The 16,982-nt window shown below is 46.3% G+C and overlaps 1 protein-coding gene across 6 annotated transcripts in view; it reads right to left on the bottom strand.

The window, feature by feature from the left end:
• The window catches only part of WDR59 (WD repeat domain 59), a 49,003-nt gene extending 32,432 nt beyond the window's left edge, over positions 1 to 16,571 (bottom strand). For 2 of the 6 annotated variants that reach the window (XM_066194425.1, XM_066194420.1), the window contains exons 1-9: positions 16,515 to 16,571; positions 12,279 to 12,328; positions 10,568 to 10,703; positions 7,268 to 7,353; positions 6,297 to 6,377; positions 4,230 to 4,267; positions 2,249 to 2,337; positions 1,669 to 1,785; positions 627 to 704 (exon numbers count right to left, since the gene is read on the bottom strand). In XM_066194425.1, the coding sequence (XP_066050522.1) occupies positions 627 to 704; positions 1,669 to 1,785; positions 2,249 to 2,337; positions 4,230 to 4,267; positions 6,297 to 6,377; positions 7,268 to 7,353; positions 10,568 to 10,703; positions 12,279 to 12,328; positions 16,515 to 16,568 (729 nt within the window). In that variant the 5' untranslated portion in view covers positions 16,569 to 16,571. The other 4 variants (XM_066194422.1, XM_066194421.1, XM_066194424.1 and 1 more) reach the window with 4 other exon arrangements.
• Between the last annotated feature and the right edge of the window lie 411 nt (positions 16,572 to 16,982).

The raw sequence follows: 16,982 nt of genomic DNA, 5'->3' as shown, positions 1-16,982 counted from the left end.
GCACGGTCCAAGGCAGTTGCTGTGAAAAAACACTGTGTTTCAAGGGGTAAGATGTAGTACACTGAGATACTCAATGCAGCTCACTTAAGATGAGTAACTTCTTTCTGCTGCTTCCTCACTTTTCATCTGTGAGGCTAGAGGGAATTCACCACTGACTTTTCACTGGTGATCCTTAACTGCAGTCTGCCTGGAGCTGGAAGAACTGCGACCTGGGGACTGAGCCCCAGCAGCTCCTCAGGGTCACAATGCTCAGAGGAACATGGAAAACAGCCCTACACCCCTCGCTTTGGACAGAGTTTGGGAATCCCTGTTTGAACAGGGAAAGGGGATCAAGATTCAAGGCACTGCACCGGCTTCAGGCCACATTCAGATCTCTGGGGATTATGACAGATGTTAAGAGCCTTAGCTTCACTTGGGGGGGTGCTCGCTCACTCCTTCTCCTGAATGCCCCCACTGTGGATGCTGCCTTTTTACACCTTTTAGGCACCAAGAAGGATTTTTTAAATCAAGTTAATAAATGTCCACAAGTAGAACTGGTGAGAAATCCCATGGCAGTTCTTTATTTAATGTCTCTTTGTGCATTATTCTCAGAGCACAAGTGGGACTGGTGGGAGTTTCTCACTCACCGTGTATCTTGCCTTCCAGACAGGAACCTGGCAGGGAAGGATATTGAGGTATTTCCGAGGCTGACGGTAATCCCAGAACTTGAAAAAAAAAAAACAAACCAAGAGAAAGGCAAGCAAAGGCAGGAGTCAGCTGGCTATATTTTCAGGCTGTAGTTTTCCATGTGGCTTGCAGATAGAACAGACCAAAAAGCATGCCAGGGTGCCCACAGCATCATTAGTAATCCCATTCATTAACAGCAGAGACGGCCCCAAAGGACAAATACCAAGCTATCAGCATCTGGCAGCATCCCTTAGAAAATGAGTGACTTGGGGTCATATTCACAGTGATCATAGCTTGAGTAATTAGAGCAGGAAGACAGGCAGCCTGCTTGGGCTTTCAGAACTACAAGGTACCCTGCAGGCTGCCAGCCAAAGTGCCAGTCCAGGCTGGAGACAGGCCCACCCTGCTGTTACTGCTAATTTTCTAATGAAGAATCTAACCTTTTGCTTTGCTAGAATACACATCAATTGCATTTGCCTCAGAGCTCAGCTCAATGTGAATGAACTCAATTTGGCTGACACACAAAGCACACTATTTCCCCCCAAGCAAGAGGCCCTGCACAGCAGTGCTTGCAGGCAGTCTCTTATTGATACTCCTGCTCGACATGAGTTTGGAAACTCCAGGGGCTGAAGTATGTCTCCCCTCAAGTTGCTATAATCAGCTTGAGGCTGGCAACATGCATTTCAGGAAAATGGCTCTTCTGGCATGTGTGGTCTGTTCCTTTCTGGCAAGCAACAGGCAGAGGCAGTTGTTTTCAGCTTCAATACTGCCTTAATCACCACAGATATGTGGCAAACATATGTGCACCCATTCTTCAAAGACCTCTCTGACTGTTCTGAAAGTGCAGTCCTGGCTCAACACACCAGGTAGCCAGAATCCAAACAATAAAGATCCAGATCTTGCCAATGGCAAAGCACTCCCACAAACTTCAGCAACACCAGAAGGGGATTTGCTCCACCATCCTTCCTGCTCCCTAGCAGGAACTGCAGAAACAACACTTACCCTGACAGAGTTGTCCTGGCTGGAAGTGGCCAGTGTATACTCATTGTCAGGATGCCAGTCCAGACCGTGGATTTTGGAGAGATGAGCTGCCAAATACTCCACTGCAGTGCTGGGTTTCTGCAAGGAGAGACACTGTCCTTCTCAGCATAGGACACCTAACATTTGGTCTAGTTCTTTGGAATAAAAAGAGACACTTTAACCTGGGCAAGAGAGTTAGAACAACCACCCCTGCTGAGGAACAGCAAATAGTTCAGCAGAAGTAGCTGAAGAAAAAATCCTGTGAAGGTATGGCAAATTCCAGTCACCAAGTGCAACCCTAACCATACTTTACACTCAGTTAAACAGTTAAGTACTATGAGATCAAATGGAAAATGTTGATGGGTACAGTCTCTGAGCAAGGAGGCTACCCACATACTCTCTTCATGCTCTTGGACTCCCAATTCTCTCTAGTTTAAACTGACCCACGAGAGAGATCTGTGATAAAGTAGTACATTTTGTCAGTATTTATCTGTCACCAGAAGAGTATCTGTATTGGGTAGGTGGGAATATGTACAGACTGCTCAAAAATCCCTCAGCTTACCCTTTTGTCCCATATTCGGACATCCCCATCGTGGCTTGTTGCTAAACAGTTGGCATTTTTCTTGTTCCATTTCACCTGGGAAGCTCCAGCTGCAGCACAAACAGAGCAGGCCAAAACAAGCAGTTAAGGAGAAAACAGCACACTAGTCCCATTGCCTGGACCTCGAGCTGCTCTTAGCCCAGGAATGGCACTTCACAGGAAAGATATCCCAGCAGCCAGGATGAAGGTTGGCATGAAAATTATTGACTCCTGGTTCCTCAGTGTATCATTTGTATCCTCAGGACAGCAAAGCAAGTGTTCCAGTTGCATGCCTAGAGATCTTTATCACATCTTCTAGCCAGGGGCTGTCCCTGATTAAAACACTCATGTCCATTAGCTCCGATGGGGCAACTTCCTCCAGACCAGATATGTAGGTTCATCACCTCCTTCCCAAATCCCCTCTCTTTTTATTCAAGTTACTTCTAGGTGCTTAGGGCCTATTTCTTCTACCTACTACCCCCCATACTGATACCCCCCATATCAGCTGATAAATAGGCAACTAATGCTATTGATCTATGATTAAAATACAGGTGTAGGAGAAGGCTGCAGTGCAGGTGACCTTGGGTGTGGCCAGCTGCAGGCGAACTTCACTGACTGGACCAGAAGGTCCACCTGTCAAAATACACCACAGAAGTCAATGACACCAAAAACAGAAACTGGATGATGGTCCAGATATGACTTATATGTGATATCATGAAGGAATCAGTCAAATCAAATGATGGGTCATTATTTCTAATAGAAACAAAGCACAGCTTCAGTTAATGTGGATTATTCAGGTATTGTATGGATAGTGCATCTGTTCATCCTTATTCTGCCAGTATTCTCAAACCTTTTGAGGTATCAGAAAGGTGAGATTCATGAGAAAGCTAAACAGATCTCAGCCTGCTGCTATTCCCCACCTCCACTACCCACCTCCTGCTGCATGGTGAGCAGATTCATCCTGACAACCTGGCAAAAAGCTATTCTGGGGGATAAAAAGCTGCAAATAGACTGCCAGTTGATTGATTTGATCCACTCACTGAAGGGTACACAAATGTCTGGACCATCATTAAACAGCATCAGGCACAGGAGGAGGGAAAGAAGCAAGTAAGCTTTCTGGGGAGCGGGCTGCTGGGCTGGCTCAGCTGTGAAACCTCACCCCAGACACCAGAACCGACCACTGCTTCTCTCTGACTCAGTAAGGTTTTTGCATTTCTGTGACAGAGAGGTTTGCTGGCAGGGATGGGAATGGGAGCTGCTGCAGATGTGTAGCCTAAGGAGATGAAAGCAGCAGAGCATGAGAGTTACACATTGTGATGATTGCACCAGGACTCAGTAACTCAAGGAAAGGATGTTTTGCTCACCATCCATGCCCAATCCCAGCTCTAGCCAGTGAGGACGGACATGCAGCACCTGTCAGCAGGTGATATTGCAGGGGCTGGACACTCACCTTGCCAGCAGCCAGGACAAGAGCCTTTTCAGAGCAAGCACAGCCCAAAGACCTTGCTGTTGCAGGTGCAGCAAGGAAGCGGATATAGCCAGCTGCTGTACCCAAGCCTGAATGAGTGAGGGGACAGGCTGGCACAGAGAGCTGCCTGGGATATGGTTTAGTTCCTCAACTGATTCAGCCACACATAATAGGACATGAGGAAATTACAGGCAGGCAACCCAGGACAAGCAGTGCAGCAAGGTGGGAGGAAGCTCCATGTGGCTGCCCACCAATGTCAGGGCAGCAATACCATAACTGCCCTCCATGCCTGAGAACCTCAAAAAGCACATCTCTTCTGAATTCTGGTTTTCTAAAAGGAACAGTGAACTGGAGCCTCTCAAGCTGCTCCTACACATGGTGGCACTTCTGTACTTTGCCATGCCTGGCCTTGGAGCATGAAGGGAGGGAAGAATAACAGTAGGGGCATGCAACAATAATGTTGTTTAATGCCTACATTACACACATCAGACTTACCAACTGCAGAGAGTGAGACCGTGGGCTTCCTGGTGTCTCTGAAATACAATGTGGCCACTGTGAGTACGCACAGCATAGTCCAGCCTTCCCAGCAAGTTCTCTGCTATTCCAGCATTAACGTTATTGCTGCCTTGGGACTTAGTGTACCTTCTGCTTACCAAAATACACCAGTATTAAATGGAATAAAGGTGACCAGCTGGAGGACAACAATTATCCTGGAAGTGTTCAAGGCCAGGGTCTTGGAGCAACCTGGTCTACTGGAAGATGTCCCTGCACTTGGTAGAGGGATGGAACTAGATTTTGAAGGTCCCTTCCAACCCAAACCATTCCACAATCCTGTCTTGCCAGCACATGCAGCAGGAAGTTTACAACAGAGGACAGAGCTGGACTGGACTAAAGGGAGGAGAAACGTACACGAAGTGTGGCATATTGCAACTGGGTAGGCAAGGAAACAGGGCTCATAAATTGTTGCTGCGGGAAGCAACAAAACAGCCTTTCCAAGGAGGATTAAAGGAACAAACAGAGCTGTGGAAGCACTCAACAAAAACTACTGATGTGTTCGTTGAGCCTTTGCAGATCCTGATTCAAAGCAGATGGAGCAGTTACTACAGAGCAAAAACTTAATGTCTAGCAGATAATAAGAAAATTAGTAGAAAATCAGCCCAGCTGTGTACAGACCAAATTCTGTCTGTCTACAAACCAAATTCTGCAGCGGCAGAAACGAGTGCAGCACCCTGACAACTCCTAGCAGCTAAGGCATAGATCAAGGCAATAATTTACCTCCTGGCCTTGGCTCCTCATAATTTACCTGCTCTTTCATGAAAAGTGACAGTGAAAGTAAGGAATATTGTCTTCAGCTTTTTCTGTTTGCTGAAAAGAAGAACATTTTCTGGAATCGACTGCACCTCTGCCTCTAAGAATTTCTGCCTAATCAAAAAGTTATTTTGTATGAAAAATTAAGTGGGGAATTTCCAGCTGCCCTCACTGCAGGGCTACCTCCCTAGGGTGTCATTAGAGACAATCACTTCAGCAGGATGTTAATTTGCTGGTGGCCAGCAACGCCAGGACCTCAGTGCCACAGCAAGCTCAGAGCCTTTCCTAGCACAAGTGGGAGGTAGAGGCTTTCAGAGACTGCCTAAGGAAGCAGTTCTGGGCAAGTGATACAGGCAGATACAAAACAGTGGAAGGGCACAATGGAGTTAAAGGAGGACTTTGGATAACAACCTTTAGAGATGTCTATTTTTTCTGCTTGGTATTAAGATAGTATCACAGGAAAACAACCGGCAGTTATTGTATCTCTGTCTTTTAATTACACATTAATAATATATTGTCATTCTCAAGCACCATTTAACCAAGGATCTAAGTGCTTGTTCATAGGAACTAAGCAAGCCTCCGGGTAGCCTGGTGCAGTGGGGTTATATAATTATCCTCCTATTATAACTGAGCAAGGGAGGCAGACAGGAAAAAAGTGATTTGCTGCAGGTAATAAAGAGTTGTACAGCCAGCAAGAGAACCCAGCAGCCCCAGTGTCAGCTCCTTGCTTCTCAGGTGTAAAATATGGGGCTTAAATCTGGAATATCTGCTACCCTGAAAATATGGCAGAAAGCAGCACCAGGAAACAAAGGAAGATACAAACAGGAAAACCTTCTTGAATACCATTGTCAGTCCTGCCACCGCTGAAGGAGAACCAGCAACAATCACTGAATTTAGTAGAAAATGGCTATAGGATCATGAAATGGTGCTCATTAACTCAGCTAAAAAACCCCAACAGGCTGAAGAACACCCTTGGGCTCCAGGAAAAGCCTGCAAGGAAATATCTGAAGTGGGCAGGGAGTGAAGCCAGACAGTTGTAGCTTAACTGTACCACTCTAGTGCCCATCACTGACTCTGAACGGGCTTGAAAATAGGGGAGTAGAAGTCATCTTGGAGACAATGGGAAGGAGCTGAAGTCCCTGCAAGCACAGCTAAAGAGCAGCACTTATCAGGGAGTGCTTTGCCCTGCAAGCTGATAATTATGGAAGAGAGTCCAGTGATTTCCCCAAAATGCAGAAATATACTAATTCTTACTTGATGTCCCAGATGTAGATGTATGTGTCCACAGAACTGGTGACTAGTAGGTCTGGCTCAAACACTGCCCAGTCCAGGTCACTGCAAAGGCAAAATCAGAGATCAGTGAAGAAAAGCACACACAGAGTTTGCATCAACTTTTCACAAGCCACCAGTATATTTTCCAACAAATTCACAACAACTCCATGACATCTACTGAAACTTTTAAAGTAAAAAGCAAGATCTTAATAATTTCTCTAAGTAAATTCCAAGAAGCAATGAAATGCTTCTAAGTAAATTCCAGAGAAGCATCCTCCTAGCCCTGAACTTTACAGCTACGGTGCGTTTGCTCTTTCCCATCCAGGCAAAGGGACACTGTCTCAAAGTGTTCTCAGTAACCACACATCCTTGGTATCAACCCCTCACTCTGGGATGCCTCCCTGTTGGGAACACCAAGTGCACCTGGGACACAAACAGCCTCCAGTCAGCCCAAACAACTGTCATTTCAAGGACTGCAAATACTTTCCACAGTCAGGAGCTTGAGGAAAAACAGTTCTTTAACTGCATTTCCAACCCAGCATTGAAATATGACCTTAAAACAAGAGGCAAAAATCTCCCCTGCACCACTGTAACTTTCTCTGAACTTGGTCTTTAGGATTACCTGCCTTAATTAAGTTGCTATCACACAGAAACACAGCTGGGATTCAATTTACTAAACATGCTATCTGTTTACAGCTCTTTACAAGGACAGCAGCTTAAGGTAGTGACACTCAAGCCATCAAGGCCTAAGTTGATATACTGGGGGAGCCATGAGAGAGTGAGCCAACTCATGCATGACATCAGCACCAAATGGGAAGGCAGTCCAGTCCAGAGAAGCGAGTAAAAACAGGCTCAGAGCAGAGCCTGACTGGGGCCAGGACCAAAACACTCAGCTTCTATGAAACAATGCATCTCTTTCCACTCAGCAAGCTGCAGCATTGCTTGTTCCTCACCTGATCACACGCGTGTGTCCCTGCAGAGATGTGCAAACTTCCCCATTACCTTCCTTCCACTTATACAGGTCAACACGCTGATTGCTCTGCAATTTTATGGAAGAAAGGAGATACAGTCTCAGGCCGACAAGATAGGACACAGATCTGTGTTAGGCCCAGGTTCCCTTCACTTTGAACAGCCTCAGTTAACAATGAGTCATGCTGTGATTAGCAAAGTCCTTGCCCAAAGCAGGAGAGCAAAGATGAAATACAGGCTGCAAGGACTTTCAAAAGCTTACACTTTTTAATTACACACAGTTAAAACAGGAGATAAACTAGAACGGGAGAAAAAAATCCCACATTGCAACATCTTCCCATGAAACTATGCTCTCAGAGTCTTTATTTCCTAACAACGTGCTGTAACTGCAGGCAACAGGCAGACAAATTCTCTCTGCAGGAATACTCTGTCAGTCTATTAGATTCATAACTGGAGTTTTTGGTGATGGGGATGATGGATTACCACGGGTCATCCTCAGCTCTCTCACAGTTCCCTTCTGGGATAATCAGAGACATTGCCAAACACAAACAATACAGTCTAATGGCTTCAAGGTCACCTTCTCAAGGGTACTCCCCCCATCCTTGCCAGCCCAGGAGAAAAACTTTAAGTGTTTATCACTAGCTGTAAAAAACAAGGCAAAGCAGATGTATCAATGACAACATTACTTAGGGTTTCTTCATTCATTCCAGGAATAAATCCTTGCCCAAAGGCAGCCACACACGAAGTTACTTGAAACTAGTTATTTTGCTGTAAGTTCATGTTCTGTCTCAATCGAAGTTCACTTCAGGCCAAGCCAACTCTGATCTTTCCGGGGCAGGAATTGCCTTTGTGGGTGCATACAGAGTGCCAAGCACAGTGGATCATGACTGGATTGGAATCATACTGATTTTGCAAAACCAGAAAGAACATGGCCTTAAAATGTTATTTTCATTAGCCCCTTGTTTTCAGACTTTTAGGTAGACAAGGGAAAAGATAAGAGACTTCATAGAAACACACAGTTGTTGAGGTTGGAAAAGACCTCTAAGATCCTTGAGTCCAACTGTTACATTATAATTTTTGTGGCAAGGTTTTTTGTTGTTGTTGTTGTTGGGGGTTTTTTTGGTTGGTTTTTTTTGTTTGTTTGTTTTTGGTTTTTGGGGTTTTTTTTTTTGTGGTAGTGGATTTTCTTCCTACCCCAAAGCTGCTTCATGTGAATTTCAAATTTCAACTTGCAGATAGATAAAACATTACAGTTTTCTTTGAAATGGAAGGTCTCATCCCAGCTCAGCAATAATATATGACGTTTCTCTAACTGCTCGCAGCAGGGCTGCAAAAGAGCTATGGGCAAGAAAAAACTCTTTTGCATATTTCTCATTGACAGAAGTATTTAAGGGCTAGAATTAAATTACCCAATAAGATTTATCCAGGACTCCAGAGACAAGATACAAGATAATGATCACCACAGAGACTGCTCCTCCCAATAGGAGCATTTTCTAAAAAACTGTGATTTTTCTAAGTATCAATATTCACTTCCAACAACTTCATCACCCCCTCGTTCAAGAATCTGTGGTCACACAAAAGAAAAAACAAGGATCTAGGATTGAAAACAACAGCATTTCTGAAACAAAAACTAAGGAGTCCCCAGAAATATGCTTGAGCCAGAGGGCGGACATAGCCAAGCACAGCAGAAGAACTTGCTCCAGCTCTCCTGCGAAGAAGCTAAACACAAGGAGAGATTCCCCTCTGCCTGTACCACTTCCAATTAACAGAACTGCAAACAGGATGGCACCCTTTTACAGCCCTTTTCCATCCACAGGGATGCAGAGGCATAAGACCCTTGGACTGTCTACAACACAGTGAAATGGCTTGAAAGGTGGCATTTCGGACTCAAACTGAAAAAGCTGCCTGATCTCATCTTGGGGATCCCTCAATCAGTGTGTGTCAGCAACTACGTTCAAATCCTCAGAGCATCATAGCATCTTTGTTTATAAACAGAAGCAGCAAGGTTTGATGCCAGCTACACCTGGTTTCAGCCTGGAACAAGATGGGTTCCTATATCCACTCAGAGCAGCAAGAGGCAGGAGCGCTCAGATGGGTAGATGGGCACAGCCCCCCTTTGCAGCAGGGTGCTGCTCAGATCAGCATGAACTCAACACTGAGTTCAGGATAGGATATTGTCTTCAGAGTGTGTTTGAAAAGAAGCTTTCCTGCTCCACTTGTGGCCTGCCCAGTGCACTTCTTGACTTGGTTTTGGTTTCTACAGACTGCACCCAGAAGTGGCACTGAAGGACACCTTTTTGCTAGTTTTACTAACTCTCTGCTCAGAAGCAGACTGCTGCTGCAGGCACCTTTAAGACATCAGTCGTGCCAGAGCTGGGAAGAGACAGGCTGGGGAATATGAAAGAGCAAACAGGCAGAGGCTCCCAGCTGACAGCACCAGTCCACTTTTAAAACTGCTTTTAATTAAAAACACAGCCAATCCAGTAAGAAAAAGGAACAAAAATCCTAAGAAATCACCTTCAACTAGGTGTTTTCTCAAAAGAATAGATGGAGAGATTTCTCCATCCCTAGCTAGTCCAGGACTCTCAGGCTATAAAAGCAGACAGAGCAGAAAAGGCAGCACACCCTGGAAACAGTCTGCACCTGGCTGGTACCAATTGCCACGGTGCTGTGGCTGACAGCTGAGATTTCCATCGGCAGAGCTCAGGGCTCTGGGTGAACAAGCTGCAGAGCATGACAGACCAAGTACAGAGCAGAGCCAAAAACTGCACTTGCTCTCACACAGCCATTACTGCTTCTTCAGGCCAACCCACTGCCTCATGGAACTCCTCAATGATCCAGTCCATGCCCAGCTGCAAACCACTACTGACCTGTGCTATTTACAGACTGCCTGGTTCACCACAGCCGAGCAGCAAGGCAGGCAGGTGAAAACAAAACAGCATAGAGCAAGAAATTCAAGAAGTGCACAAATCTCAGGCCTGAAATCAGAAAGAGAGCACTTCCTTCCGGAAAAGGAGCATTTGGATACTTGATTTATTTGGCAAAGTGTTTTGTAAATGACAAGCAAGCAAAACTAGATTCAACCCTGACTGCCCAATAACTGAGAGCCATCAAGCCAAACACCTCGCTGGCAGTAAATCAGAGTTAGGCCTTGATCTTGCAATGTGACTTGCAGAAGCATGTCTGTGCCAGCTCCACACAGCCTTCCAGCTCTGCAGAGGCTCACCTATGAAAGAAGGACCAGGGAAGATGATGAGTTACCGCTTTAAAATGAGTGAATTTACCGAGGCTGCAAAGTAGTAGGCGTAACTGTCGTGGGGGTTCCACTGCACGGCCCCAATGTCCCACTTGCTCTGCCGGGAGATCTTCCGGTGACCCTCGTTTGGTGCATCCAGGTTGACGATGTAGAGGAAACGGCGGCTGCAAGACACAGACACAAAGGGGCTGCATCTCACAGGACTGATCTCAAAATCCCAAGCTCACATGGAGCTCACAGCCTTGTGTCTTGAGGCACAGGATCCAAAAGAAGAGAAGCACTTCACAAGACAAGTGAAAACACTACTCCTGAAAATGCTACATTTGACTGCCTACTTCAAAATTGACTTAAAAAAACCCCACCACCCCCCAACAAAGACAAGACATAGTGAAAGTAAACAGGATCTGCAAGTGTAATAGATAGCTTACACCACAGAAAAACCCAGATAACTTGGATACAAAAGGAAATGCTGGAAAATGGTGCAAACACATTCAAATAGGTTTTACAGGCCTAATGCTGCAGCAGCAGAGCCTAAATGGCACAGGCCTGGGAGTGCAGTGCAACAACTTCAGCCTGTATAGGTTGCTCTGAGCAAGAGTTAATGAGCCTTGACAAAGATGATTCTACGTGGGTGCTTCTTTCCACACCAGTCTGAGGGCTTGGTTCCACTGACAGTACAAAAACACCTGCACAGAGCTCATGCTCAGCTGCAGCAGCTTGTTAACGTGGGTGGACACAGTCCTGCACAGATTTGGTTCCATTACTTACCTGAGCTAACTCTATATGCAGCAGAAATAATTCTGCATGATGGCAAACCTGAGCTCATACATCCTGCTGGATGTGGCCAACTCCCCACAAAGAGAGGTATCATCCTGTGTGATTCATCTTACAAGCAAGAGAAACTACCCAGAAATAACTCTGAGCCAGCTGAACCCTATGGAAGACCAGCATCAAAACATAATGAACCCTACAAAATTAACCACATGAGCATCATCTCTCAGCTGCAAAGTGACCATACAGCTGCTCTGAACACTGGCCATTCTTCCTGTTATTCCTGCCAGACTAAGGGTTTACACGGAAGCAAGCACTGCTTCAAGCTGAACCAAAGGACTGGGTTCCTTGAAGGCTGAGCAAAGATCAGCTACACTCACATGATTCTGAAATGAATATCCTAATTGGAGTGGCAGTTGTGACACTGGCAGGGGGACAGGAATAGCTGTGAGTACTGAAAAGCAGGATCTGGAAAGGCACTGCTGAGCTGGTTGAAGACTTGCCCTGGAGGTGGATATATAAGACCAACCTCTCCTGGAAACTTGGGCAACTTGGAAGTCTGTGGCACCTACTGTATTTGTGAGTATCATCCCACACTGAATCAGCAGAGAAGCAGGTCAGAGAGCCCCATGGGAATATTTGGGGCAAATTTTGTTAGAAAATAATCTAATCTGTATTTCAAGACAATCCAAACAGTACTTCATGATGCTCCATCTCCCATAAGGGGATTTGGGAAGGAATTTACCAGGAAAGCCACACCAGTATTTTATTGAGCTCCTGTTGCTGTCTCTCCACTCTGTATCCCATTGGGAACATGACCCAGAATCAGTTTCATTAAGCCTTGGACAGAATTCAGCTGCACCTTCCTGAAACAATCCATCAACCCTGCAGCTGAGGTCAGCCTGAAGGTTGCTGGTCAGGCTTGCGGAAAGGACTGTCACACATCTAACGGGGACTGTCACACTCACCCCGAGAGCACAGCGCGCTGTCCCAGGCAATCCACTGACATCGCAGTCGCCTGTTAAAGAGAAACACACAACTCCGTAACACCTCCCAGGTCAGCTGCACAACCAAACACATGGCTTTAGGGAGGAGTTCAGGAAAGTAACATCCCCTTAAAGTAGCACAGAGGGGCAATGGGTGTAGTGGTTGATTTTGGGATGCACGACAGCACACAGAAACATCTTTGTTAGCATAAACTGAAGACAAAACCTGGCTGACAATAATATGTGCACTAAGACCTTGCTCCCTTCTCCCTGCTATGGCAATCACAGCTGCAGCCTTTCAATCAGCGATCTCTAATAATCTATTAATCAGCCTCTGCTCCTGCTCAGGAACTTTTGCAGTCTCCCTCTTACATTGCAGGGCCAGATTTAATTATATATGTACTGGGAGATGGAAGTGCAACCATTTATGTACGGCTAGTCTCCAAAAATGAGAGAAGGCCAAGAGGCATCAGAATTTACTCTGGCATTGCCTGTAAAGAAGGCTATGAGATAACTTAAAGGCCATTAGAAAAAAAAAATGAAAAAGAACTGTTTGGATATTGTCTCCCCCTCTTTCTGTGCAGAATGAACTGGCTGGTCATCTTGTTTAAATGCCAAGAGAATAAAGGAAAATTTTACTTGGAAAGCTGAACAGTTCAGCTCATAAACAGAGATATGACTTCAATAGAGTTTTGAGCATTCACAGCACAAAATCAGAATATGCCCCACATTCTTCACACTAACTGCTGTCATCTTCAAAGCCGCCTCACTGAAGGCGCAGGATGTATCTCCTGCTGCTGTTCAAGATTTTAAGTGCTCTCAGCATGGATGTAACAAGACTTCAGGATGTCCCACACTTAGTACTTACAAGCATCACTAAAACCTGACAGACAACACAGAAACCCCACTCCATTTCAGTCAGATCTGACAGTAGAATATCCATCACAAATTCTGATCTTTTTCAGCCAGGGCCCATCCCCTCCATGCAAATACCCCATGTGAGGGAAAAAAAGAGCATCACAGACCCATTCTTCTCTAGGTCTGCTCTAGAGACCACACGGCAAATAGCTACAGCTGCCTGCATTGTTTCAGCAGGAGCTGATGGTAAACCAACCCCCATTTCACCCCTGTTACACTGTTCCACCAACAACCCTCTTTCATTACTTTTTCCTAGGCAGCAAATCCAATCTTCTGGCAAGGTTTCTCTAGTAAAGCTAAAGTTGTAAATAAGCAGCTAATTTTAAGATCTCTAAATGATAAAGAAACAATTCCAGCTTTCTAGACTTCACAGCACCTTGCAAAACACAGAACAAAACCTGCAAAAAAGTAGGTTACTGAATCTATAAAAAAAACCAAAAAACCCAAAAAAACAACCAACCAGCCAAAACAAATCAACAGAAGAAAGAACTTTTCTCAGATGGTACATTTTTCTTCTGAGAAAATAAAATGAGGATCACTAATGCCACTACAGTAATCAGAGCTTTCTCATGTGATGAAGAGCTAGTCAGGAGACCTATTTCATACAGCTGGGGCCATCTTTCCTCCAGACAGAAAAACCCATGTCAATTTAAAGTGATTGATAATTTCATATACAAGTTTATTTTTTCTAGTACTGGCACCAGGATCTCATAAATCCTTACAAATTGTTTTTAATAATGAATACCGGTAAACTGTTTTTTTCCAGGCACCAAACATCATAAAATATAATGAACAACCAGAATGAAGTAAGAAGTTCCACATCTCAGACTGCTACTCTGATGGGTCACGAATTAAGTTGTTTTACAGCAACAAACAGCTCCCTATGACACAAGAGTCTTATCTAGGCACAGGAGAAAAAACCCAACAGCTATCATTTAATGTGCTTGGTACAGTGATACGTCAGTCTTCACAGCACAGCCTTCCAGAAGGGGGGAGTTGAAACTGAACAAACCAACCTGAAAGCAGTTTTTATTCTAAAACAACACTGTGGATAGCTAGAACTGCTGTTCATGAATAACAATGACATGAGTAAGCACAGCAGGAGCACTGCACATTTGAGAACCTGCTCTGAACCCACGGCCCAGGCAGCATCTTCTCAGACTTCAAGCATCTACTTTGGCATTTCACTCAATTTCTGCCACGCAAACCAAGGAAAATTCCTTTTCATGTCTGAACTTTCATCGGTTTTCAATTTAGCCTCATTCTCTCCACCTGAGAGGCAACACACCAACCCAATTTGATATGGCTATACTGTTTTTCAAGAGCTGCAAACTCTTAACAAGCAATACCAGTTCCCTGCATACCTAACCTCCCATCCAGGCACCGAATTGCTCCAAATGGTTCTATTTCAGCACTGGGTGAGTTCCACTGTCCTTTTGATACTGCCAGCAGCCAAAGAATAGCCTGTGGGTCTTGTTTAAAACAGAAGAGTACACAGACTGCCACCTCTGTCGGCTTGTACAGAAAAATGACACTTGTAGATAACAGAGGCCTCAAAACACACGGTGATTTTCTGATGTGTTACAGGTTGGGTGCTGTAGCCTGCTCACGACACACTCCAGCATGGTGAGCAAAGACAACAGCAACGCTTGCAGAAGTGTACTGGCTATAAATGTAACAGCTGCCCACTCTTTTGCTTCTTGTTTCCATTTAGGTTGTTTTTGGGGTACGGATACTGGAGATAGCGTGGCCTACATGCAGAGCTTAAGGCTGGTACTGGATGATTCCAAGCTCAGGTTTCACACCTGCAAAAACGTTCCTGCAGACTTCTAAAAAATAAAAGCTCAAACACAAATATATAAATGAGTTTAGCCTGAAGCAGCAGTCTGGCAGCCTCAGCCACAGAAGTTCTCTGGTTTCATATGGGACAGCAGGCAGGTCAGAACAGCCCCAGGAAGATCACACCAGGGTAATGCAAAGTGACCGAAACCCCCGTGTTCAACCTCTGCCAAGGCCTGTGCCAGTGCAGGAGTGACACTGAAACCAACTGCTGCAGCAGGGACAGCAACACCTGTCCCTTCTGCTCCCACACACCAGGCATTATGAGTAAGCAATAAAGTCATGAGGCCTCTGTCTCCTGAGCCAGATGCAACGTGAATCTGTGATGTAAGAAGATGTACCCTCGTATCTCATTACTGGTTTCCTGAGGGCAAATCCTCAGCAGCAGATGAGGCTGCTTTAATGCTTCTGGGAAGAAAACTAATACAAAGTTTTTGAGGTACAAAAGCAAAAATTGCTTTGTGAGCTTACAGAGGGTAGGCTGGATGCAGCACTCAGGATCCAATGCTTCTGCTTGCAATGGTGAAGGCAGAGCCATTAACGCTCCAGCACAAGAGGACAAATGAGACAAGAAAGCTTACAGACCTATTTTTTTTTATTTCTGGGTTTCCTGCTGAAATAGTTCCTAGTTCACTCACTGTCACTAGCTTAGTTATGCTATTGCCAACATCTTAAAACCCCCACATTTCTTAGAACAGAATCACAGAATCCCAGAACGGCTGGGGTTGGAAAGGACCTTAAAGATCATCTTGTTCCAAATCCCTGTCATGGGCAGGGACACCTTCACTAGATTGCTCCAAGCTCTCTCCAGCCTAACCATGAAGACTTCCAAGGATATAAGAACAACTTCTACAACAGCACGTGCGCAAACTCTGAGCAGAGTTTTACTATCACCATCAGCTTCAAAAACAAAAGCTGACCTTTCTGCTATTTACAAAAAATTATAACCTGCTTTTTATTTTAATTGAGCAACACTCAGCAATTTATTTGGCAGTGAGACAGTAGCTGTAACAGACCCCGGGAAAACTGACAGAGCCATAGAACGGTTTGGGTTGGAAGAGACCTTAAAGCTCATCTGGTTCCAACTCTCTGCCACACACAGACATTTTTCACTGGACCAGGTTGCTCAGGGCCCCATCCACGCCGGCCTTGAGAGCCTCCAGCAAAAGGAAATGAGGAAAGCCGTGTGGGAAGTGGCAATACCGTAGATTAGGCCTGAAAACGTCCTTTTTAAAAACATAAAAGACCTGATTAAGATTAGAAATTAAGTGCCCCGTGAATTAAGGCGTTATCTCCGCGCAAACGACTCCAGACCGCCGCAGCCCCGGCCATCGCCGCAGAAAGGCCCGACGGGGCTGCCGAGCCCTCCCAGGCCGGGACCTCCCCCCGCTCCGCTCGTCACGGGCCGGCCGGGGGCTGCCCCCGCGGCGCGGTGATGCGGCAGCCCCCGGGCCCCCCGACCTGGGCGTCGCGGAACTCCACCACCACATTCTCGCTGCTCCAGCGCGCCGCCATCTTGGGCCGCCTCGGCGGAGCCTGCGCGGCGCCCGCACGCTGTGGGGCGCCTCGCGGGGACTGCTGGGAGATGTAGTCCCGCCGCTCGCCACCCCCACCCGCCCCCGGCCCGGTGAACGGGGGGCAGCGAGTCCCGTGGAGCCGGTGGGGGTCCCACGGCCCGAGGGGGGTCCCCGTGGGGGCCCGGCCTCTCCGGAGGGGCTCTGGCCGCGGAGGCCCGCGGGTTGTCGCAGCCCCGCTGTAGAGAGAGATGTGTGCATGGCGTGGGTCGAGGGTCGTGTTCCGCGGGGCAGCGCCCGCTCGTTGGTGCGGCAGCAGCTCCGCGTCCCGAGGCGGCGGCGAGCGCAGCGCCGGGCGGCGGCGGTGCAGGGGTTAAGGGCGGCGGGCCGGGGGGGCCGGGGGCGGGAGCATGCG

This window comes from Chamaea fasciata, unplaced genomic scaffold, assembly GCF_029207755.1.
Source record: "Chamaea fasciata isolate MVZ Bird 193981 ecotype frontalis unplaced genomic scaffold, bChaFas1.0.hap1 SCAF_12, whole genome shotgun sequence".
NCBI lineage: Eukaryota > Metazoa > Chordata > Aves > Passeriformes > Sylviidae > Chamaea > Chamaea fasciata.
Note: the sequence above shows the minus strand (reverse complement) of the source record. Positions and strands in the feature narration are given on the sequence as shown.